Source organism: Oncorhynchus masou, chromosome 3, assembly GCF_036934945.1.
Source record: "Oncorhynchus masou masou isolate Uvic2021 chromosome 3, UVic_Omas_1.1, whole genome shotgun sequence".
Taxonomy (NCBI): domain Eukaryota; kingdom Metazoa; phylum Chordata; class Actinopteri; order Salmoniformes; family Salmonidae; genus Oncorhynchus; species Oncorhynchus masou.
In genome coordinates, this window is record NC_088214.1 from 29,263,321 (window position 1) to 29,287,965 (window position 24,645).

The 24,645-nt window shown below is 40.9% G+C and overlaps 1 protein-coding gene across 1 annotated transcript in view; it reads left to right on the top strand.

The window, feature by feature from the left end:
• The first annotated feature begins 728 nt into the window (after positions 1-728).
• The window catches only part of LOC135514181 (pappalysin-2-like), an 88,111-nt gene continuing 64,194 nt past the window's right edge, over positions 729-24,645 (top strand). Inside the window, exons 1-7 of the mRNA XM_064937467.1 lie at positions 729-1,776; positions 7,163-8,222; positions 12,268-12,416; positions 14,429-14,722; positions 17,285-17,477; positions 17,902-18,032; positions 22,481-22,663. Of these exons, the coding sequence (XP_064793539.1) occupies positions 825-1,776; positions 7,163-8,222; positions 12,268-12,416; positions 14,429-14,722; positions 17,285-17,477; positions 17,902-18,032; positions 22,481-22,663 (2,962 nt within the window). The 5' untranslated portion in view covers positions 729-824. The remainder of the gene's footprint in view (positions 1,777-7,162; positions 8,223-12,267; positions 12,417-14,428; positions 14,723-17,284; positions 17,478-17,901; positions 18,033-22,480; positions 22,664-24,645) is intronic.

Sequence of the window (24,645 nt, forward strand, 5' to 3'; positions counted from 1 at the left end):
ATAAAAAGAGAAATCCAACCAGGGACAATAGTCTTCCAACTGAATTCTATGGACAAGCAGATCGACTGAAAGTAACCATATTGCACAATTTCATTCCAAATTCAAAATTGATGCTGCAAAATACAGTAGCCTGATGACAATACTTTCATCCTATTCAAACAGGCGGTATTGTGGTAGGTTGCTCTGACCGTCACTTTCCCTAAAAAAAGTGGCCAGTTAACAGTGCAGCAGGTTTTAAAGGCGAGTTGATGTGATTGCGTGCAGTGGAGGCTAGATGAGAGGCAAGTTGTAGTTTTGTTTAGACCGGCGAAATAGCCAGAAGCTTTTACAAACTAAATATACATTGAACCTCCATATGCAACAGCCTGGAGATTTTGCACACAGTCAATGAAACATACTGCTACAGTTCTCTATTTGAGTGCACTGACAGGCTTCTATTTAGCTACTTTTTGAAGTCTGGAAGTAAAACTACCATCTTGATGAAAGTATGCATGACACACCTGCCTTGTAAACACATGTGAATTAAATTGATGAATGCATAACTGGCATTGACTGCATTGCACTAAATAGACCAGTCCAAACAAAAATAGGCAATTGCTTTTGCAAAAAATAGGATACCTGTTAAAAAAATGGAATCCTTGGATTTATTATAATACTATTAGTTGAGAAATACACAGTTACCCACTTATCACTAGTTTATGTAATGGGGAATAGGGGGTTTAATCACATCTGATCGTGCTGCTGTATTCAACTTTGTATCGAAGAAGGCAGGGTTCCAGAACTGAAAACATTCCAAAACAACAATTCCAAATCTAAACTCCAAAATGTTGCTTGTTAGACTACTGGCTGTTGTCCTCATAATGATCAACACATGGCTGCTAAACTCTGCTCAATCAGATCATATCCGAAGATACAAACGCGCAATGGCTCAGAGAGCTGACAGTGAACTGGCTCACTTAGCAAGTGAACAGTGCAGGTCCACCAGACAACTGAGACAAGCAGCATACTCAGCATCAGTTCCACATCTCCCTCCAGTGGCTCACCCAAGGAGATACACCACAAGGCAAAGTGGTCTCTATCATATAACTCATCTTGAGGAGTCCTCCTGTTCAGGTGGGTGCAATTCTGATGCTAATTCTAACCCGGGACTGGATAGTGCCTCTCATTGGGGCAATGGTGAGAAGAAGGTTAGTCGGGGAAACTCAGAGGCAGTGATACCCAAAGACAAGGAGGAGAGACATGTTAAGATTCTAGGGATGGTCAGTTCTCCTCACCCCAACTTCAACAGAAAGCCTCCCAGTCAGGCTGATGTGACAGCGGAATCAAGTAGTGACAATGACAAACCAGAGGTTGATGGTGGGCGCCCTGAGGGCCCACACAAGCAGCTGCTGCTCAAGAAGCAGCAGAGAGTTCTGACTGGAAGGGTCCGCCGTACCCTTACAGTCTCAGATGGTGAAGACAGTTGGGCAGCTTTCCCTGAGAGCGTAGTAAAGTCCCGCAGGATATTCTCTACATTTCGGCAGCACAGTGACTATTCTGCTGAGATTGAGGACTACCCTGTGGAGCAGGAGGGACCACCTAGCCGCGCCAGCATTTTGTGGGGTGCCCAGATTCCAGACGTCCCCCCTAAGTGGATGTCTGCTTTGTACTTTAGTGGACAGAAGGAACAACTGAGGGTCAACCCAGCAGCTGGCATTGAGCTTCCTCGGGCTAAGTTCAGTGTTGAACTGTGGGTCAACCCAGAGGGTGGGCAGACGAACCCAGCCATCATAGCAGGTGAGTGATATTCCAAAACCTCTCTCTCCCTATCATTGTTTAAGTGTTAAAAGTGTTAAAAATATCAAATTCAGTATATAGACCACAAATGGCATGGTTGGGAAAATGAGAGAAATTGGGAAATCAGCCATTATGAGATGCAAATAGTTATGGGGGGGAATGTTACAGACACAAATGGCCACCACCTGCAAGCTTGTTGTTTTGACGTCAATTCTTGAGAGGTTAATGCTCTCAATGCTCTCGGCTACCGAGCAAATAGATTCATAGCCACGTGATGATAACTTCAATGAATAAATGTAAAGTTGTCCCAATCATTTGATCTATATAAAAACTAAATTCCTAGGTATTTCTGACAAGCATTGAAGTTTTGTCATTTCCTCTGCTGACTGTAGGTGGGATAAATCAAAGATGTTTAATCTTGGTGGTCACGAAAAGTGACAAACTTCAAATAGTAGGAGTAAACTGAAGTGCAAGGTTATGTGGTGGTGTATAGTACTTAAGTAAAAATGATTTAAAGTACTACTTTAGTAGTTTTTTTTGTGTATAATAATTAACATTTATATTTTTGACAACTTTAACTTTTCCTCCACTACATTCCTAAAGTAAATAATGTACTTTTTACTCCATACATTTCCACTGACACCCAAAAGTACTCATTACATTTCCAATTCATTTACTTATCAAGAGAACATCCCTGATCATCCCTACTGCCTCTGATCAGGTTGTCTCACTTAATACAAATGTTTAGTTTGTAAATCATGTCTGAGTGCTGGAGTGTGCCCCTAGCTAGTGGTAAATTAAAACAACAAGAAAATTGTGCCATTTGGTTTGCTAAATAAAATGAATTTGACATCATTCATACTTTTACTTTTGATACTTAAGTATATTTAAAACCAAATACTTTTATACTTTTACTCAAGCAGTATTTTACTGAGTGACATTTACTTGATTCATTTTCATTTTTCAGTATTTTTACTTTTACTTTTACTCAAATCAAATTGTATTAGTCACATGCGCCGAATACAACAGTTTCAACAAAAGATGGATAAGAATAATAGACAAAAGTAACAGGTAATTAAAGAGCAGAAGTAAAATAACAATAGTGAAACTATATACAGTGGGGTACCGATGCAGAGTCAATGTGCTGGGGCCCAGGTTAGTTGAGGTAGTATGACAACAGAGAGTAGCAGTGGTGTAAAGAGTGGGGGGCACTGCAAATAGTCTGGGTAGCCATTTGACTAGATGTTCAGGAGTCTTGGCTTGGGGGTAGAAGCTGTTTAGAAGCCTCTTGGACCTAGACTTGGTGCTCCGGTACCGTTTGCCGTGCGGTAGCAGAGAGAACAGTCTATGACTAGGGTGGCTGGAGTCTCTGACAATTTTTAGGGCTTTCCTCTGACACCGCCTGGTATAGAGGTCCTGGATGGCAGGAACCTTGGCCCCATGTACTGGTGATGTACTGGGCTGTACACACTACCCTCGGTATTGCCTTGCAGTCGGAGGCCGAACAGTTGCCATACCAGGCAGTGATGCAAACAGTCAGGATGCTCTCGATGGTGTAGCTGTAGAACCTTTTGAGGATCTGAGGACCCATGCCAAACCTTAGTTCCTTTATTACGTCTTTGTGTTAGATTGGTCAGGGCGTGAGTTGGGGTGGGTAGTCTATGTGGTTATATTTATATGTGTTTGGCCTGTTATGGTTCTCAATCAGAGGCAGGTGTCGTTCGGTGTCTCTGATTGAGAATCATACTTAGGTAGCCTGTTTTCCCCATTTTGGTTGTGGGTGTTTGCTTTCTGTTTTTGTGTCTGCACCAGACAGAACTGTTTTGGTTGTTCTCTGTGTTTTGTTAATCAGTGTTCAGTTCCATTATTAAAAGTATGAACACGTACCACGCTGTACCTTGGTCCTCACCTTCTTCCACCTATGACAGCCGTTACAGTCGTGCCCTCTTCAAGACTGTCTTGGTGTGCTTGGACCATATTAGTTTGTTGGTGATGTGGACACCAGGAAACTTGAAGCTCTCAAACTGCTACATTACAGTTGTTACCTACCCTTACCACCTGGGGGCTGCCCGTCAGGAAATCCAGGATCCAGTTGCAGAGGGAGGTGTTTAGTCCCAGGGTCCTTAGCTTATTCATGAGCTTTGAGGGCACTATGGTGTTGAACGCTGAGCTGTAGTCAATGAATAGCATTCTCACATAGGTGTTGCTTTTGTCCAGGTGGGAAAGGGCAGTGTGGAGTGCAATAGAGATTGCATCATCTGTGGATCAGTTGGGGAGGTATGCAAATTGGAGTGGGTCTTGGGTTTCTGGGATGATGGTGTTGATGTGAGCCATGACCAGCCTTTCAAAGCACTTCATGGCTACAGACGTGAGTGCTACGGGTCGGCAGTCATTTAGGCAGGTTACCTTTATTTAGGCAGGTTTTTGGGCACATGGACTATGGTTGTCTGGTTAAAACATGTTGGTATTACAGACTCGGACAGGGAGAGGTTGACAATGTCAGTGAAGACACTTGCCATTTGGTCAGTGTATGCTCGCAGTACACGTCCTGGTAATCCGTCTGGCCCTGCGGCCCTTTGAATGTTGACCTGTTTAAAGGTCTTACTACGGAGAGCGTTATCACACAGTCTTCTGGAACAGCTGGTGCTCTCATGCATGATTCAGTGTTATTTCCCTCGAAGCGAGCATAGAATAAGTTTAGCTCGTCTGGTCGGCTCTTGTCACTGGGCAGCACTCGGCTGTGCTTCCCTTTGTAGTCTGTAATCGTTTGCAAGCCCTGCCACATCTGACAAGCGTCAGAGCCGGTGTAGTACGATTCTTATTCCTGTATTGATGCTTTGCCTATTTTATGGTTCGTCTGAGGGCATAGCGGGATTTCTTATAAGCTCCCGCTCCTTGAAAGCGACAGCTCTAGCCTTTAGCTCAGTGCGGATGTTGCCTGTAATCCATGGCTTCTGGTTGGGGTATGTACTGTACAGTCACTGTGGGGATGACGTCATCGATGCACTTATTGATGAAGCCAATAACTGATGTGGTGTACTCCTCAATGCCATCGGAGGAATCCCAGAACATATTCCAGTCTGTGCTAGCAAAACAGTCTTGTTGCTTAGCATCTGCTTCCTCTGACCACTTTGTTATTGATCTAGTCACTGGTGCTTCCTGCTTTAATTTTTGTTTGTAAGCAGAAATCAGGAGGATAGAATTATGGTCAGATTTGCCAAATGGAGGGCACAGGAGAGGTTTGTATGCGTCTCTGTGTGTGGAGTATAGGTGGTCCAGAGTTCTTTTTCCTCTGGTTGCACATTCAGCCAGCCTGCTGATAGAAATTTGTTAAAATGGATTTAAGTTTCCCTGCATTAAAGTCCCCTGCTACTAGGAGCGCCGCCTCTGGGTGAGCGTTTTCTTGTTTGCTTATAGCATAATACAGCTCATTCAGTGCTGTCTTAGTACCAGCCTCTGACTGTGGTGGTATGTAAACAGCTACAAAGAATACAGATGAAAACTCTCTCGGTAGGTAGTGTTGTCTACAGCTTATCATAAGATACTCTACCTCAGGTGAGCAATAGATCGAGACTTCCTTAGATATGGTGCACCAACTGTTGTTTACAAAAATACACAGACCGCCACCCCTTGTCTTACCAGACGCCACTGTTCTCAAGTATGACAATTGGGTACTTTTCCCACCACTGTATAGATCAAATTGTAATTGATAGTGTAGCCCTAGTCTCCTCATATCCTGCAGGCAATATACCGACTCTCGTCTATTGCTGCATTCATAACCAAGTGGGAAGGTGGTAATTACCAGTTGTGAAGTCATAAATACCATTTGGATGCATTCATGTGCTAATGGTCCACAAGCTGCGTCAACCATAAACTAAAAGTACAGCTATCATGCTTGTAAACCAATTATATTGTTCAAAAGCCATATTAATAGATTGCTTTTTATAAATTATGTTTTTTTGTTTACACTTAACAGCTGAAAATGCATTTGGGAGAAGTCGGAGCACAGGTTTTCCCAGGGTTTCCCACTTTGAAATTACAAGTTGGAGGGGCATTCAAGTGGATTTTTCCCAGTCACATGTGGTTAATACCACCGTCCCACTTGGTTATGAATGCAGCATAACAGCAGGATAAGGCTAAGGTTTGAAGGAAATATGATATAGGCAATATGAATTCATTAGTTCACTGTAAACGAATATAGAAAATCAATAAAGAAATCACAATTCTATTTTGATTGAAATAACAGAAGTTTGATGTCAGAAATGGGATGCCATTTATTGAATGATGTAGAAAATAGCCAGGAGCAATGATTGAACCAGGACCTTACACATGTAAAACAAACATGCCGGTGAAGGGGGTTAGGCAACCACAAAGTCCACAAGAGGTACAATGCCTGTAGGTTTTCATCCTTTTCTTTTATTAAGGACTGTAGGAAGCAGGTGGTTAGATTCTCTGACCAATGACATCAATTGCTCAATTAAGGCTAATTTCCAATTGAGCCAGCAGCATATGAGGCGTTTGCTGTGTATGCGGTCTCTGCGAATGCGGGAACATTGACTTTAAAAGTTGCATAGCCGACAAAGCCGATCGGATTGAATCCCGGCCTGAGAATCATAAAGAATAGAACAGCCCTTACCAACCCATCTATGCCATTGCAATTCTGAAAATATCCACACTTAGCCACAACAGGTGTGAATATAGTTGTGTTTAGTCGGGCTGGAGATAGCTAAGTACTGTAGCTACACATCTTTTTTTTTGGTTTTCCTCTTTACATGTCACTTATATTAATCATGGTCTACAAGCTTTAAGCTTTGGCCTAAATCTTTAGTGAACCCTATTTGACAATTAGTGTATTCCGCATTTATTTATTCACATTTGTTTTTCTATTACAATTTCTATAAAAATGTATCATATTTACCAGATAAGCATGACAGACTAGTTTTATGCTGTACTATTATAAATCCGTCCCTCTATTGTTGCCAGATTATAGTATCAAGACTTTTACTTGGCAGAGATGCTGTGTTCTAACCACTACTTTGAGTGAATTAAATTTTAACCATGAAATTGGCCCATCCTCCTAAGGGATATTTTGTTACAATTACCCAGATTTGTTTTCAATGTCCAAAAACATTTCTGAGTTTTTGTGTGGACTGTGTGTATGGAATGAGGGTGAAGGGGTTCCCTGACCTTTAGCTCTCCCAGCATAGAACATCTGGAAGCCAGATGTGATTTTCTCTTTCTGAGAAACAGCTGGGAATCAGTGCCTTCGTTTAGGGAAATACCTTCAACCCCACAACTCTCTGGGTAGTCTGGCTTTAATTACATTGAAAGAGGATGCTCAATGTTTGTCTTTTTGCAAAATAATATTTGTATTCCTTTTGTGCAGGGGTTTTTGACAACTGCTCCCACTCCTTAAGTGAGAAAGGATGGTCCGTAGGTATTCGCACAGTAAAGCCCGGTGGAAGAAAAGATGCCAGATTCTTTTTTACACTCCGTACAGACCGAGCTCCCAAAGCCACGACTATCTATGGGCATCAGCGCTACCACCCTAACTCCTGGACTCACCTAATGGCCAGCTACAATGGCCGAAGGATGAAGCTCTACATAGATGGTGCCAAGGTTGGGGAGAGCAGTTTGCAGTCTGGTAACCTCTACAGCCCATTCATGGAGACCTGTCGAACACTTCTTCTAGGTGGGGACCAGTCAGACCTTGGGCACAACTTCCGAGGGCACATCGGAGGCATTGTGTTATGGGTGCTCCCCCGCACTCACGAGGACCTCCTTAAAGGGCCTTCTCGGATTGATAAGAGGGAACCAAACCTCGCTCTCTGGGCGGACTTCTCCGAGATAGAGCAACAGTGGAGTCCTCATAAGGAGGGCTATCACCCATCCATAGTCATCATCCCTATCCCTGAGCAGGAACATGTGTCCCCCTTTCTGCCCCCTCCCTGTGGATTAACAACCTGTGACAACACAGACATCATCCTAGGCTACAATAACCACTGGCAGCTGCGTACAGAGAAGAGGATCCGCTACCGCATTGTTAACATCTGTAACGATGACGGAAGTCGTCCCACTGTCTCTCAGGCCCAGATCCAGATGCAGCACCAGGCACTTGTCGAAGCCTTCAAGTCCTACAACATCAGCTTGGAGCTGAGCACGCATACTGTCCAGAACACATCTGTACGCCAGCGCTTCATCCTCAGCAACTGCCGGATCAGTAAGATTGGTAACAGACACTGTGACGCGGAGTGTGACCACCCACTGACGGGCCACGATGGTGGGGACTGTCTGCGTCTGGGGCCCTGCTACAACTGGAAGAGGAGGGACGGGGTCTGCAACACAGAGTGCAACAGCATCCACTACGACTACGATGATGGAGACTGTTGTGATCCTGAGGTCACGGATGTCCTGAAGACATGCTTCGATCCAGAGTCCCCAGATAGGTGAGACATTTTTTTTCAATTAGTTCTTGTCAGGGATCCTTAATCCTGCTCCAAGAGAGCCACAGCAGTACTGCAGGTGTTTGTCCCAACAGAAACACAGATTCCTCTAATCAAGGTGTTGAAGATCAGTTGAATGGTTGAAAATGTATATACAGTTGCTGCTTTGGGAAATTGTCCCAATTGTCTGAATGTATGAATTAGTCACAAACAATACCTTTATGCATATTGTGGTCCAGAGCCATCTTCTATCTAATTTCCAATTAAATGAATGGGTTTATATTGGTGTTCTTCACTAGTTCTGACAAATAAAAAAGTGCTGGGTCTGTCATCCTTAGCCTCCCTTAGCTACTGCAACCAGAAAAGTGGTGCTGCTTGCCCCTGGATTTATTGGACTTTGTGGATGTTGTGAGTTTAATGATAATGACAGTAATGATATTGAGGCTCTACGTAGGCTTTGGGAGCTTAACACCTAATTAGGCGTTAAGCTTGATTTACTAAAGAGGCCTTAAGTGTCTGTCTTTGGGGTACTTTGTTTTGTTAGGGTATGTGTATTAGACAACATGTGAAGCACACACATTGATACTCTGGAACAGTTTCTGAAAGCATGTGAAACTGTGAATTGAGAGAGAAGCCAAAGTATACACTAATTATTGCGAAACAACGAAACCAGAAGTCTCTTCCGCTCTGTTCTAGGTTTATCTGGGTTTCAAACAAAATGCATGATGTCTTGCCATAATGTCGTTCTTTGTTAGTTGTGCACAGCATGTAGGTAGAAATTCTTAACCTGCGATTATTGTCTGATACAAATCAATCGACCATCTAATATACAGTATACTGTGCATGTTTGAGTTTACGATGCATTGCATAGGATTATAGACTGCTTAAAATGTGTTACAATTTCTTGAAGAATACAATTTACTGTAGATTATATATAGTCTATTGCCATGTTTTTTTTGTAATATAAACTTAAAAGTTATTTTCAGGATCAAAATGTACTGGTGATACGTTCCCAAACTTATAGCTGGTGATTATGGTCATGTAAATGCTATTGATAAGATAATTAAACATTTTAATTTGAAGCAATATTGGAATGAGTTTGGGGTACCTGTCCAAAAGAACCAGTGACTTTCTCTTCACAAGTCGGCATACTGTATTAGTAGTTTCCTTTTTGGTAGTGTGTCTTTTAGGTAGGGAGTGTTCAGACAGAGTTCCTAAACTGTTCATAATTAATACCCTCCGATTGGGCACTAACAATACATTTGGAGTACAATCAGTCAATGTGTTGTTTTGCACAGAGAGGGAGGGCTGGTATTTGTACTTTACAGAGCAACAACATCAGCTAAAAAGCCAGGCCCGAGACGGATATAAAAGTAAGTGTCAGGAAGGCATGAGCGTAGAACTGACTTCTGATTTATAGCTTGCAATGATGTAATCTCTCTCAGTTACTTGCCAAAGTTTTTCCTACCTCTGACCATTCACTTAAACTGTATGAATTGCGAATCCACCATAGATGCAAATGCTTAATAAGACACGGCTTTCTGGAATATCTGCAGTGTAGCCTAGGTCTTTAAAAGGTCCTGACCTGAGCTGGTTGGATGAGTGCAATCCAGAGTTTTAGGAGAATTAGTGCAGGGATGACATTTTGATGGCATTTGTAGAGAGTACAATTTTATGTTTGGGTCTGGGATTTTGGTATTTTTCTGTCTGAGTTATTGTCCAGGTATCTGCAGCTGGGCAATAGAACTCAATCCCTAGCCAATTGCTGTCACTACACAAATTTGTTGTTCAAGCAGACAGAGAGACAGCCATGAGGAATGGCCAGGTACATGAAGATTTTGGCCACACATGACAGAGAAAGGAAAAATGAGGAGGACATTTTAGCCATTAATGCTAGGATATTCCCCTGCCGCTGAGGGGATCCAGAACTGGTGGTTTGAATCCGTTTGCAAGGCAAACTAGGTGGTTCTCAAAAATCCCTTTTTCTCCAACAATGAAAGGACATTTGGAAAAAGTTACATGGCCTTTGAGTACAGTTCTATCATCCCAGTTCAGATGTTAAACACAATTCTATCAAATTTGTGCAGAAAATCATTTTTTAGAAAGTAGGCCTACTGTATTACATAATGTAATAAGCCCTTTCCAGGTGTATTTTTTGAAGGGCCAGTGTTGCAAGAAGTTTGGCTATGAATATTAGAGTTCTCAACTGACTGAATTGTGTCCATAGCTATATTGATATGGATTCTACCAACCAAAATATTGCTTCATAATGTAGAATTCAAAATGAACAACCGATACTTTATTATTAGAAACGATCAATCCATTGTTTATATTTCATATGTTATATGTATTATGAAACTCATTTGACCTAATGCTGAATTGGAGCACTCAAGCAGATTGACACAGTGTTTGCTTGTTTAATGAAACCTGGATGTAAGGCAAACTACACTTGGTCAGTTCTTGGGTGGAACACATCCAAGAAACAGTAGGTGGTTCAACTAATGGGCTAGACCCTTTGGCAGGTTTCAAAAGAGTATTAACACTCATACCTTTTCAAACGAATGGGCCAGTGATAGGTGGAAAGGCTTTCCAGCTATAAAAGCAAAAGAGAAAAATGACATGTGACATAATCTAGCGTTTAAAAAAAAGTTAACTTCACACATCAAAGCAGTTCTATGGCAATTTATCACAGTTGGGAGTGGGGGGGAAGTGGAAGGTAGTGGTTTCATGTAGCTACCCGAACCAATTCAAACAATGTTGTTTTGGAAGTAGTAGAATTGGATGTAAGAAGGAGAGAAGTGGAAATGAACTCCCAGATGAGCTACTTTCTCATCAGGAGCTCCTCTGACTAGACTACATGACTTGAATATTACCAAACAAATTATTGTACTGTCTACTTTCTCCGTTGAGTACCACAACATACTGTAGGACTTTTTCATTACGATGTCATGGGATCCGATTTACAGTCATGTCCATAACTATTGGCACCCTTGATAAAGATGAGCAAAAAAACACGATAAAATAAATACAAATATTGAGCTATTTTGTATGCTCAAAGACATGTAATATATTTAGTTAAAAAATGTATCAAACAAATCTAAATAACATTGGCAGCCCTATACTTCAGCACACTCCACATGCGAGGATAACGACACTGAGTCTTTTTCTAAAAAAAATGATGATATTTGAGAACAAATTGGTAGGGATCTTAGACTATTCCTTCATGCAGAATCTTTCCAGATCCTTGATATCCTTTCTCTGCGGTTAAGGACTGCCAAGTTTCAGCCTCCTGTCAGAGACAACCAGGTTTTTGGCTAAAATGTCCTGTTATTTTCCTGGTCAAGTTCATGATTCCGTTGACTTTAACAAGGGCCATAGGACCAGGCCATAGGATCTTTGATAATAAGGGACTATTTTGCTTCCAGTGGTCCTGGGGCCCTTGTTAAGGTCAACGGCATCATAAACATTTTAGCCAAAAACTGTGTTGCTTCTGCCAGGAGGCTGAAACTTGGCCGCAAATGAGTCTTTCAGCAATAAGATAACCTGAAGCACATCAAAATCTACAATGAAATTGTTAATTTGCCACAAAATCAGCATTTTGCAATGTCTATCTCAGTCTCCAGACTTGAACCACATTGAAAACCTGGGGTTAATATGGGTGCCAATCATCTTTACCCGTATCTTTTTAGATTTTTTAAAATTACTTGTTGAACAAAATATCTTTCTCCGAGCAATATAACATAATCATTTCCCCCAAAATGTAGCATACTATATAACTTAATATTTGTTTTATTTATTTCATGCAGTATGTTTTGCTAACCTTTATCATTGATGCCAATAATTATGGACCTGACTGTGTGTGTGTATCTGGGAGTTCATTGATTCTACACCTGTGTTGTCTGATATTTTCACAGGGTATTTGAAACTGTATACCGTTGCTATTTACTATAGGATTGTGTGAACAAACTGTCCAATTGCCCTAGACTAAAAGCAGGGAATGCAAGATTTTTTTTATACTAATGACATATACTTCTTCTCTTTTCTGCAGAGCCTATATGAGTGTGAAGGAACTGAAAGAGTTGTTACACCTGAGCAGCACAGACACCCTAAATGTTTTCTTTGCCAACAACTCAGCCCGTGAAGAGTTAGCAGGGGCTGCAACCTGGCCATGGGCAAAGGAGGCCCTCAACCATCAGGGTAAGCTACTGCTACACCCCTTCCTTCTGTCTTCACCTGAATCAAACACAAAAGACATTGAGCTATAAAATGATATGCATGCTTTAACATGCCAAACAGGATTACATTGACTTTTATTAGGTTAAAAAGTACACACAAAAGTTACACAAAGTAAAATGCAGAAGAAGAGAAGGTAGGTATTGTCTTCAGATTCTCTCTCTCCCCCTCTCCCCCACTCTCTCCATCCTTCACTCTCCCCATCACTCTCCTCATCTCTTGCCCTCCACTCTTTGATCTCAGTATTAGCTGTAACAAGATGAATTAGCCTTAATCCTGGGTAGAAAACACTTGCAGCATGCATAGATTTCCTGGCAGATTGCCTCTGAATCATTAGGACTTTCCACTGTAAAGACAACCCCAACAACAACCAAACAAAAACAAGAAAAGCCAGGGTAATGCCCTGTTGCCATTCATCTCTTTCAGCCCATTTGACTGTTTTCATTGTTACTGTTTTCAATCGCTCGTTAAAGCTAAGAGTTTTCTCCTCACATCTAGTTATTTAATAAATCCCAACTTTACCTGAAGTGGAAATGTTACTATAATTGGTTTGGACTGGTATTATTTTGTCTGTGTATTGCAAATGGAATTGTTCTACCCCAATAAGAAACACTGCGTTACAGTCAAGTTGCTTCTTGTAAATTATCCTTAAATATCTTATATCCTCTTCTGTGTATTCTCTTCCATCTACTGAAGAGCTGTAAATCACTCAGTAAGAGTACTTGGCCGGGGAGTGAAACTCCTTTAAAGTATTATTCTCCGTTCAATCAGGTTTGTTTTGCTCCCTCTGGGTTGCGTCTTACCTCCTGGCACATTCATTATGGGCCCTGGGCATGGCGTTCGGTGCATTCCAGCACAGATGTCCTTTTCTTCTTCCTCAGGGTTGAACTGCATCAACAAGCCAGTCAGTGTTTTGGGCTGGGCTTTCTCTGATACAGTATGTCCCTTATGGACCACCGTCTTGCAGGTTTCCATCCCCTCTTTGAATCCCACAGCTCCCTGAAGTGAGGATATTTCACTCAAAGCCACATCTTTCAATATGATGACAGTAAGTGGTTGAATGATACAGGGAAAGATGCAGTGGTGCCACGACTGTAAGAGAGAAGAGGAACTTTATAGTGTCAATTGTGTAGTTACTTTTCCCAGTCTTATTTTGTAATTAACGGTTAAGCTTGTATATCAGACCTGATGATTTATGTCTGAGAACAAACCATGAGAACAGGCCTTACAGTCAGGAAGTCTAGGGCTGACAAGCAGGTCCTCTCCCAATTTACTCCCAATTGCACCAGAATATATTCTCCACCGAATTGAATGTTGAAGCAGAGCCCTGCATACATCTGTCATTGCTTACAGGCTAAATGTGCTATTAAAGTGAAGTTGTCTCAACGGGCCCAGCAGAGGTCCTCACAAATTGAATAGTGCTTCTAATTAGAAAACAAATAGCATTTTTATTCTATTCCAGTTCTTAAAGTTTATAACAGGCAATAACCTCTGCCTCCATACTCCATAAATTACATGATAAGAAATTGTGCAAATTATTTCCAGGTTGGCACTATACTTGTTTCTTACATGATGAGTTTAAAACTGCTGAAGGTTTGCCTCGTCTTTACGTGGTTATAAATGGCACATCGTTTAGGGTTTTTATGACATTAGTTGGTTCTAAATCCAAATGTTAACATGCTATTACTCAGAGGGCTTGTCAGACAAAATGTGTTTGACTGTTTGTCTGAGATGGCAAGCTTGACTAATTAATCAATAAACACACCAAAAAAAACATTGAAAGAAGTTGACATAGAGATTGTGTCTGATTCATCTTTGCCCCCCAAAAAACATGTCCCACTGTGATCATGGAGTAGATCTGGGATGGAAGTTATTTACAGGCTCTAGGAGTATTTGAGAAGCAACAAAGGCAGACTATTTCAGCAATCTCACCACCTGTTGAGTTCTGTTCGATAACTATATCATCCTATCCACAGGTGGAATGGTGATGAATCCATCCTACTTTGGCACCATTGGACACAATAACACAATGATCCATGAGATGGGCCATATCTTTGGACTGTACCATGTCTTCAAGGGGGTCAGTGAGCGGGAGTCCTGTGATGACCCCTGTCAGGAGACCACTCCCTCCATGGAGACAGGAGACCTATGTGCAGACACGGCCCCTACACCCAAGTCTAAGGCCTGCCATGACCCTGGTCGTGTCAATGACACCTGTGGGATAACGCTCTACCAGGACACACCGTACAACAACTACATGAGTTACACAGGTAGGTCTACTGTAACCTCTCTGCAATGCAGTCAGCATCAGCTAGCCAAATGGCACTCTTATTCCCTTCATAGAACACTACTTCTGACCAGATCACTATGGGCCCTGGTCAAAAGTAGTGAACTGTATAGGGAATAGGGTGCCATTTGGGGCACATACCTAATATTAGGCAGTGGTGCCATACTCCTACTGCAAGACCACAAATGTCTACAGCAGGGGTAGGCAACTAGCCACAGGATGATTTTTTGGGGGGAATAATTTGAATAATTTGTACACTGCAAGTTGACCACAGCTAAGCCCAAAACATTTATTTGAAAATAACAGTAATTTCATACCTTGATTACATTGAGAGACAATCACATGTCTATTTTTTTTATTCGTGGAAATACTTGGGAACAGATTTCCTAACAAACACATTTCTTGCTGAATTCCTGGTGATTTTACAGTATTTTTTTTTAACCAAAACTTAAATACCCCCTGGTCTACTGTGTATGTGATCTTAAATCCAAGTGTATTTCGTTTGGACTATGGATTGCATAGTATGCCTAATTCATCCACGTCAAATGAGTGATAAAAATTAACTTGCTTCTTAAAGGAAAAATCCACCCAAAACAAATTCCTTTAATTTATAGTGTTAAATAATACTAATATGTGAGAACAATATTTCATTGTGGACATCTGTTGCAGCTCAAGTCTACAAAATCCACAATGCAATAATCTCTCTATGGGCTGGCTGGCTAGCTACCTTGGTGGCTAGCTACAGTAGCAAACGTAGCTACACACAATAATACCAAAGAAAATACCAGCATGTAAAGTAGCTACTTAGCTGTCAACCGACCTAAACATACTGCACTTTCAATTTAGGAGTCTACAATCTCACTAAAATCTCAAACTTAACCTGCAGATCGATGTGGTTCACAGAGTGGAGTCTGACGTTCACAACGGCAGATATACTTTTGAGGAGATGGGAAATGTTACCCATGCTACGTCAACGGGCCGTGCGGTGCATTCTAGGTGATTCTGGGACAAGGAGCGCTCTCCTTCAAGGAGTGAATAGGAGTCTATTGGGTGCTAGCTCAAAAACCCAACATTACCATGAATTTCCTCAAGAAATACAAAATTACAAATATTTAACTTGCTGTCTGTAATATCGTATAGCTTTGGAATCATGACATGATGTACTTTCGAGGAAATTATTAAAGCATGTTTCTCGACATATACACTGACTTTGAGAATGGATTGTGTGACAATTAGCTTAGCAAACATGTGACGCAGTATGACAACGTGAACGCCATTGTTTGACAGTCTGCTGGGTGGGGCGTTATACTTTCCTTCATTCGTTCTCCTTTCTATAATATCTCTGGCAACGGCACCATGCAATGCAACCTGGACTAAAGGGGCAGACAAAAAGGAAAAATGTGCTGGACCCTCTGTTAAATTACAAATTTCTCTAGGTAGGAATATTGCAAAAATATGATCAATGACTCATTCGAGAGAAGACATGCTCCCAAGTTATGACATCGGCTGGTATTGAAATCTGACATGTATGATAGACGTTTTTGCGATCTAAAAGTCGTATTGCTATTGACTTCCAGTGTAGTGAGAGCGACATTATCACAGTGCTACGTCATACTGGACGGATTTCTGCCTGCTTGAACGCCAATAACTCAGATACACATGAAAACATTGAATAACCCAGGGAATCGAAAGAACATCACTCAGAGATGCACAAAAACAATATTACATTCAAAACGGGTGAACCTTTCTTTTAAAGCGTCCGCATACTTCCCAGCCAAAACAGTTCGGAAGAGTTCATGCTTGTAGTATTATGACAACATTTTGTAAAGTTTTGGTTTGTTTTGGACTTCAGTGAGGGGTTTTTCGGCTGTTCGGGCACAGCCTTTTTCTGGAGGCAAGCCAAAGTTCATCTACTGCATCTTGCCATCTTTATGTAATACATGTATCACTAGCCACTTTAAACTATGCCACTTTATGTTTATATAACCTACATTACTCATCTTATATGTACATACTGTACTCTATACCATCTACTGCATCTTGCCTATGCCATTCTGTACCATCACTCATTCATATATAATTATGTACATATTCTTTATGCCTTTACACTTGTGTGTATAAGGTAGTAGTTGTGGAATAGTTAGGTTAGATTACTCGTTTGTTATTACTGCATTGTCGGAACTAGAAGCACAAGCATTTCGCTACACTCGCATTAACATCTGCTAACTACGTGTATGTGACAAATAAAATTGGATTTTATTTTGTTTTGATTTGATATGTGACACGTATTAATGCCAAAATAACATGCAAAATAGGCAAGCCCAAAAAAGGGCAAAAAATGTGGGGCTCTGCCCCACCTGCCCTGAATGATAGGTCGCCACCGAAATGGACAAACAGTACGATTGCTGCTTTTTTAAAAGAGAAGGTCTTTTAGGGAGAACGCAAGCACACACATTTTTAAGGGAGTACGTAAGCACAAGGATTATGACACCGTTTGATGATTTCTGCTGGGAACATTAACTCTACTTTCACTTCTTTTCCTCAGACGATAACTGCACCAACCATTTCACACCAAATCAAGTGGCTCGGATGCATTGTTATATGGATCTAGTCTACGAAAACTGGCTGAACAACAGAAGGCCCTCCCCCATCCCTCTCAAGCCCATGGTGATTCAACAAAGCTCAGACTCGGTCTCCATTCATTGGCTGCCACCTGTAAGGGGGCCACTTCATCAAAGGTAGAATAAATGTGGAGCTGAAGTTTTTATGCAGTAATGAGATAATATGTATCCCAAATGACACCCTATTCCCTATATAGTGCACTACTTTTAACGATGGGCCCATAAAGAGCCTGTACTGCACTATAAAGGGAATATTTTTATTTATTTTACCAGGCAAGTCAGTTAAGAACAAATTCTTATTTTCAATGACGGCCTGGGAACAGTGGGTTAACTGCCTGTACAGGGGCAGAAGAACAGATTAGTACCTTGTCAGCTTGGGGGTTTGAACTTGCAACCTTCCGGTTCCTAGTCCAACTCTCTAGCCACTAGGCTACCCTGCCGCCCCATGGTGGCATTTGGGATACAGACACAGATATTCATGAATGATAATGACATTTTCAAAGATTTTCTGATACTTACATCTGAGCACCTCTCTTAACAGTTCCCCTACAGTGGATAGTGTAAACTGCAGGGACTGTGAGGCAGATGGTGTGTTCCATCAGTATGCCTATGAGGCCACCTCGCCCCGGGTCTGTGACTCCTCTGGATACTGGACACCTGAAGAGGCTATTGGTCAGTATTTCTCTTTTACCACACATGGGCCTGTGTGACTTAGTTAGTACAGCATGCCAGTTGCAATGTCAGGGTTGTGGGTTTATTTCCCACTGGGACCACCCATACTAAAAATGAATGCATGCACAACTGTAAAAAGGTTTGGATAAAAGTGTCGGCTAACTGGCATATGTTCTTTATATTATGACAATTCCATTAGCCACTAGTAGCCAGTCTCGTCTAGGATAGTAGTCTCAAGGCCGAGTTAGATTGCACACTCAGTGACATGTCTCTGACATTGCAAAAACATAATAAAGTGAGCACATACTCCTCATCTGATAAATCCTTTATTTTAATCTCATTGATTTTAGTGTGTTATTATGTCCATTCTGAACATACACAAAACATTCAGTTACTTACAGTTTAAGTTTTACCTTTCTGCAAGGGGGATCCCTTATTCTCCTGTGGGTAAGGTGCGTGCAGGGATAAAGACTGTATGGAAGAAAAATATGAAAATCATAAAATAATAGTTGCCAGGCAAAAGATCTTCTCTTGTTTTGGCCATAAGAAAAACAGGGTGCTTGGCAATGTCAATTTTTGGTAATGTTGGGTGCCGTCCAACATTGAACTGTCATAAAAACTATGTATCCTGTAGTGCTTTGAATCTTTATGCTTCATGTAACAGATGTTCCTTATTATTCCAATCAAGATTCTTTGAGTGTGGAGAAGCCCATTCTTTTGACATGACGTGTATAAAACGTTTTAGAAATTCTACCCAAATATGTGGAAATCCTCAGATGGAATTTGTGCTTTGAAAAAAAAGAGGTGGTGATTATTCTCCATGCTGTACTTTAATGATGATAAAGACAATTACAGCATTGTCCAGGAAAGGAGAGTGGAATCCACAGTTCTGGGAAGAGACACAGTCTGTTGGCTTTTGTTGTGTACTATAGTGTAATTTATGTGGGGAAGAGAGTCATCTTACCTGCTTGTCCATGTGTAAGCCAGGTGTTCACTCGTGGGTCTTGAGAACTTATTTTAGAACAGGAAATTAAGAGTTTTATAGATTTAAAAATAAAGGAGGCTTAGGTATATTTCAAATGGGTTCAGGGACCAATCACAATGGGAATACAAAACAAAACATTATGTGATTGGTAAATTAGTTGTAAAGAAGAAAATAAATTCAACTCATTGACAAATCAAATCAAATTATGTTTTGTTTTGTATTCCCATGTGATTGGTTCCTGAACCCATTGGAGGCCATTCAGTCTGTAAAACTGTTTATGAAATACGTTGGTTTTATGTTTAACAATAAAGAAGCATTTTTATCAATTTCAACGTTCCTCTAAGAGTTGCTGAATTTCCTATTCAATAAATTTGCCCCTAAATGATACATATGAAAAATATGAATATGTATGCACACACTACTGTAAGTCACTCTGGATAAAAGCGTCTGCTACATGATTAAAATGGAAATGGAAATTGGTTGGAGAGCGAGGTGGCTGTGTTCCCTCCCCTTAAAGGGGAAATCTGCAGTTGCTACATCCATTTTTGGACATAAACAAATGTATTATATTTACCCATTGATTATTGAAGAATATAACTTATAAATGCCTCATGAGCTTAGATCAACTGTTGTACCCCATCAGAACCCAAAATATAATACTCCAATGTTTGTAAACAACGTAAATGTAAACAAACACTTTATAACCTCAAAACATGGTTAAAACGATAATTTTGATAACATGAATGGTCAGTCCTTGCATCCATAGCTCTGACTCTGAATTTGAGAGTGGTTACATTTCTCAAGGCTCATACCTCATAACTGCTGATTCTAGGTTTAACAGGAAAATAAGTTAAGGTTGATTAGGGCGGGATTAAATGCAATCACGTTATAGTGCAGCACACCATACAGATGACAATTCTTTTTGCAATTTTTTTAAAGCCATTTTCGAAGATGTTTGCAGGGATTGTATTCATGATAAACGCTGCACATGTTGGTTCAAGCGTAAATTGCCATTAAAATGGTGCACTTCGCTACAACGCACGTTGCATTAGAGCACAGCCTATATGAAAACAAGTCCAAATGTTCCACCCCAGTACCATTGTTACCCTTTTACAAATGAATTCAACTGTTAGGCCTCTAAATTGTTAGGCCTCAAAATTGATTTAGTTAAGTTTTAAACATTGACTGAATTAATAAAAAATGCATACAACATAGTGTATACCTCGTTCTTTTCACAGAAACAGATCTTCCCTTTGATGTGTTCCTCCACTGAAACCCAAGCATGCATTTCCAAACCTGGGGAGTCTATTTCATCTTGAGAAAGGGAAAAGTAGTGGCATTGTTAAGTTGCTGAAAGCAGGAAGGATGATACACTAAGATCTTGAAGCACTAGCCTTTCCTGTGGGAGCCGTTTGCCACATCTGATACAGCGATTAATCTGGGCCTGTGTGTTGAGGCCTTTCTCTGTTTATCTGACCAATTTAGTTTTATGGTTTGACTTGGCGTGCTGATGTTTACCCTGAAAAAATCCACACATGTGAAGGAGCCACATTGGGTGCAAATAGCAGAAGCTGTGGAAGTTGTGGATGTTCAGGCATTGGCTGGCTGGGGCTACCGCTGCAGGCTCTGTCCCTCTCACCATCCAACAGTTTAGTTCAGGGCTCTGCTGAGACATACTACCTGCTACTTTTCCCATTTGTACCACAGAGGAAATGAACATGCTTTATACATTGTTACGGCATGGATTTCTTTCCTGTGCGAAATTGCACCTGGGTATGTTGTGTACTAGAGGGTGGCTTGGGGAAGACCAGTCCAGTCCACAGCCAGGTAGTGTGATTTTCCCAAGCTCTCTCCCGTCACTGGTACTCTCCAGTAGCCCTATTCTTTAATAATAGTACAGTAATGGTTTTTCAGTGATTCGAAATCATAAAACAAACTGAGAGATAGTACACTACTTAAAGTGTCAATCAGCAGTAGAAACAATTAAGTGTACTATCTGTTTCGGTAAAAAGCTGAGGGATGGGGCTGGAAAAACTGTAACTACTCTCAAATGCTTAGAGCTGTGGATGCAAAGACCGATCATTCATGATATCAGCATTATAGTTTGAACCATGTTTTGTTAGGATGTATAGTATTTTTTCCCCTATTTATTTTGTTTATAAACATTGGAGTAAAAAAAGCTTCTATTTTGGGTTCTGATGGAGTACGACGGTTGATCTATGCTCATGAGGCATTTATAAGTTATATTCTTCAAACATCAATGGGTACATATATTTGATTTATATGTCCAAAAATGGATGTAGCAACTGCTGATGCCCCATTTAAAGACAAAGAATAATGTAACGTTCCTACCTTTTAAACCAATTGGGCATGTAAGTTGTATGTCATCAGTTAACGGTAACAGTCCAGTGTTTACAGATTTCTATAAAATATGCCCTATAATTAATTACAATATGAGTGAAATAGTTTTCCTTCCAAACAATGGTAATTAAGTATGTTAAAAAGCAGCTTTTCTGTGTTGGAATAGTATCTGCATACCCCAACAACAGAATGGTGTAGGCATATACCGGTCATTAAAAATATTAATGTGAGTAGACCGCTGATTGGCCAGTTGGATGACTTCATCCTCTATGAGGAAATAGCAAGCATTTTTGAAACAGTCCGTTTGAGAGAAGTTTGGGGTGGGTTTTAAAAAAAAAAAAGTTTTTCTCCAATTTATGCTTTGGCCACAAATATGAGTATTGAACTAGTCAAAAACATTATCTGGGTATGAGTTAACAGAATATGAACTTTTAAAAGTGACATTTTCACTGGACAGTTGTTTTTTGTTCTTATATGACTTGCCTAGTTAAATAAAGGTTACATTTAAAATGTATCTTCACAACACATTTTGTGTGTATTACACAATTTTCTTCCTTCTTAACACATTCAGGAAGATTACATGAATTCCAATCTGTTGTGGCTAATGTTAGCTAGGTGGCTAATATTAGCTAGCCTAGCTATGTGGCTATCATTAGATACTGTAAGCTAAGGGTTAAGGTTAGGTAACATGCTAGCTAAGTAATTAATGAGGTAGGGTTAGGGTTAGCTAGCATTCTAGCTAATTTGTTAAAAAGTAGTAAGTTGTTACAAAGTTGCTAATTAGAAGTCCATGACGTGATCCGAACATACAACATTTGGGTAGCTAGATGGTCGTGTTATACACCCAGCTGCCCTCCCTGACCAACCTCCCTCCTATCGTTTCTGTCTTCAATCTTTGATTGAAATGCATTGTATACAAAGTTGTGTACTGCGTTTTCATGTGCCTCTCACAAATTTCCAATAAGCAATTTGTGTCTATTTCACAATAATCTGTGATACTGGGTTGATCTGCTAGATCAGTTGTAACTGTGCCCGTATTTTAGTTGCTTCCCAAAAGGCATATATATATTGTAAAACAAGATGTGTGTGTGTGTGTTTACAGGCCCTCCAGATGTATACCAGCCATGTGAGCCCAGCCTACAGGCCTGGAGTCCAGAGCTCAGCCTGTATGATGCCAATGTGACGTCTCCCTGCCCTGAAACCGAGGGCTGCGTCCTGATGCTGCGCTTCCTCCACCCTGTGGTCCCTGACAGCCTCACTGTGTGGGTCACATACGTCTCAGCCGGTGGGTCCCGGGTTCATTCTAGTGGTTTCCAACAGCATATATATATATACACACTGCTCAAAATAATAAAGGGAACACTAAAATAACACATCCTAGATCTGAATGAATTAAATATTCTTATTAAATACTTTTTCTTTACATAGTTGAATATGCTGACAACAAAATCACACAAATTATCAATGGAAATCAAATTTATCAACCCATGGAGGTCTGGATTTGGAGTCACACTCAAAATTAAAGTGGAAAACTACACTACGGGCTGATCCAACTTTGATGTAATGTCCTTAAAACAAGTCAAAATGAGGATCAGTAGTGTGTGTGGCCTCCACGTGCCTGTATGACCTGTATAAGCTCAATTGGATTCAGGTCTGGGGAACGGGCGGGCCAGTCCATAGCATTAATGCCTTCCTCTTGCAGGAACTGCTGACACACTCCAGCCACATGAGGTCTAGCATTGTCTTGCATTAGGAGGAACCCAGGGCCAACCGCACCAGCATATGGTCTCACAAGGGGTCTGAGGATCTCATCTCGGTACCTAATGGCAGTTAGGCTACCTCTGGTGAGCACATGGAGGGCTGTGCGGCCCCCCAAAGAAATGCCACCCCACAACATGACTGACCCTCCGCCAAACCGGTCATGCTGGAGCATGTTGCAGGCAGCAGAACGTTCCCCACGGCGTCTCCAGACTCTGTCACATCTGTCACATGTGCTCAGTGTGAACCTGCTTTCATCTGTGAAGAGCACAGGGCGCCAGTGGCAAATTTGCCAATCTTGGTGTTCTCTGGCAAATGCCAAACGTCCTGCACGGTGTTGGGCTGTAAGCATAACCCCCACCTGTGGACGTCGGGCCCTCATACCACCCTCATGGAGTCTGTTTCTGACCGTTTGAGCAGACACATGCACATTTGTGGCCTGCTGGAGGTAATTTTGCAGGGCTCTGGCAGTGCTCCTCCTGTTCCTCCTTGCACAAAGGTGGAGGTAGCAGTCCTGCTGCTGGTTTGTTGCCCTCCTACGGCCTCCTCCACGTCTCCTGATGTACTGACCTGTCTCCTGGTAGCGCCTCCATGCTCTGGACACTACGCTGACAGACACAGCAAACCTTCTTGCCACAGCTCGCATTGATGTGCCATCCTGGATGAGCTGCACTACCTGAGCCACTTGTGTGGGTTGTAGACTCCGTCTCATGCTACCACTAGAGTGAAAGCACCGCCAGCATTCAAAAATTACCAAAACATCAGCCAGGAAGCATAGGAACTGAGAAGTGGTCTGTGGTCACCACCTGCAGAACCACTCCTTTATTGGGGGGTGTCTTGCGAATTGCCTATAATTTCCACCTGTTGTTTATTCCATTTGCACAACCGCATGTGAAATGTATTGTCAATCAGTGTTGCTTCCTAAGTGGACAGTTTGATTTCACAGACGTGTGATTGACTTGGAGTTGTGTTGTTTAAGTGTTCCCTTTATTTTTTTGAGCAGTGTATATAAAAAAAGGAAAAAAGTATTTGATCCCCTGCTGATTTTGTAAGTTTTCCCACTGACAAAGAAATTATCAGTTTATAATTTTAATGGTAGGTTTATTTGAACAGTGAGAGACAGATAACAACAACAAAAAATCCATAAAAATGCATGTAAAAAAATGTTATAAATTGATTTGCATTTTTGACATGCGTTTTCCTGGATTCTTTTATTGTTATTCTGTCTCTCACTGTTATTCTGTCTCTCAAAATTAGCAGTGGATCAAATACTTTTTCCCTCACTGTACATATATATATATATATATATATATATATATATATATATATATATATATATATATATATATATATAAACATTTTGAACACAACAACACACCTACTTTTTATTTATTTGTACATTTTTCTACATTGTATAATAACAGTGAAGACAACAGACCTATGAAATAACACATATGGAATCATGTAGTAACCCAAAAATAGTTTGGGTTCAAATCAAAACAAATTTTA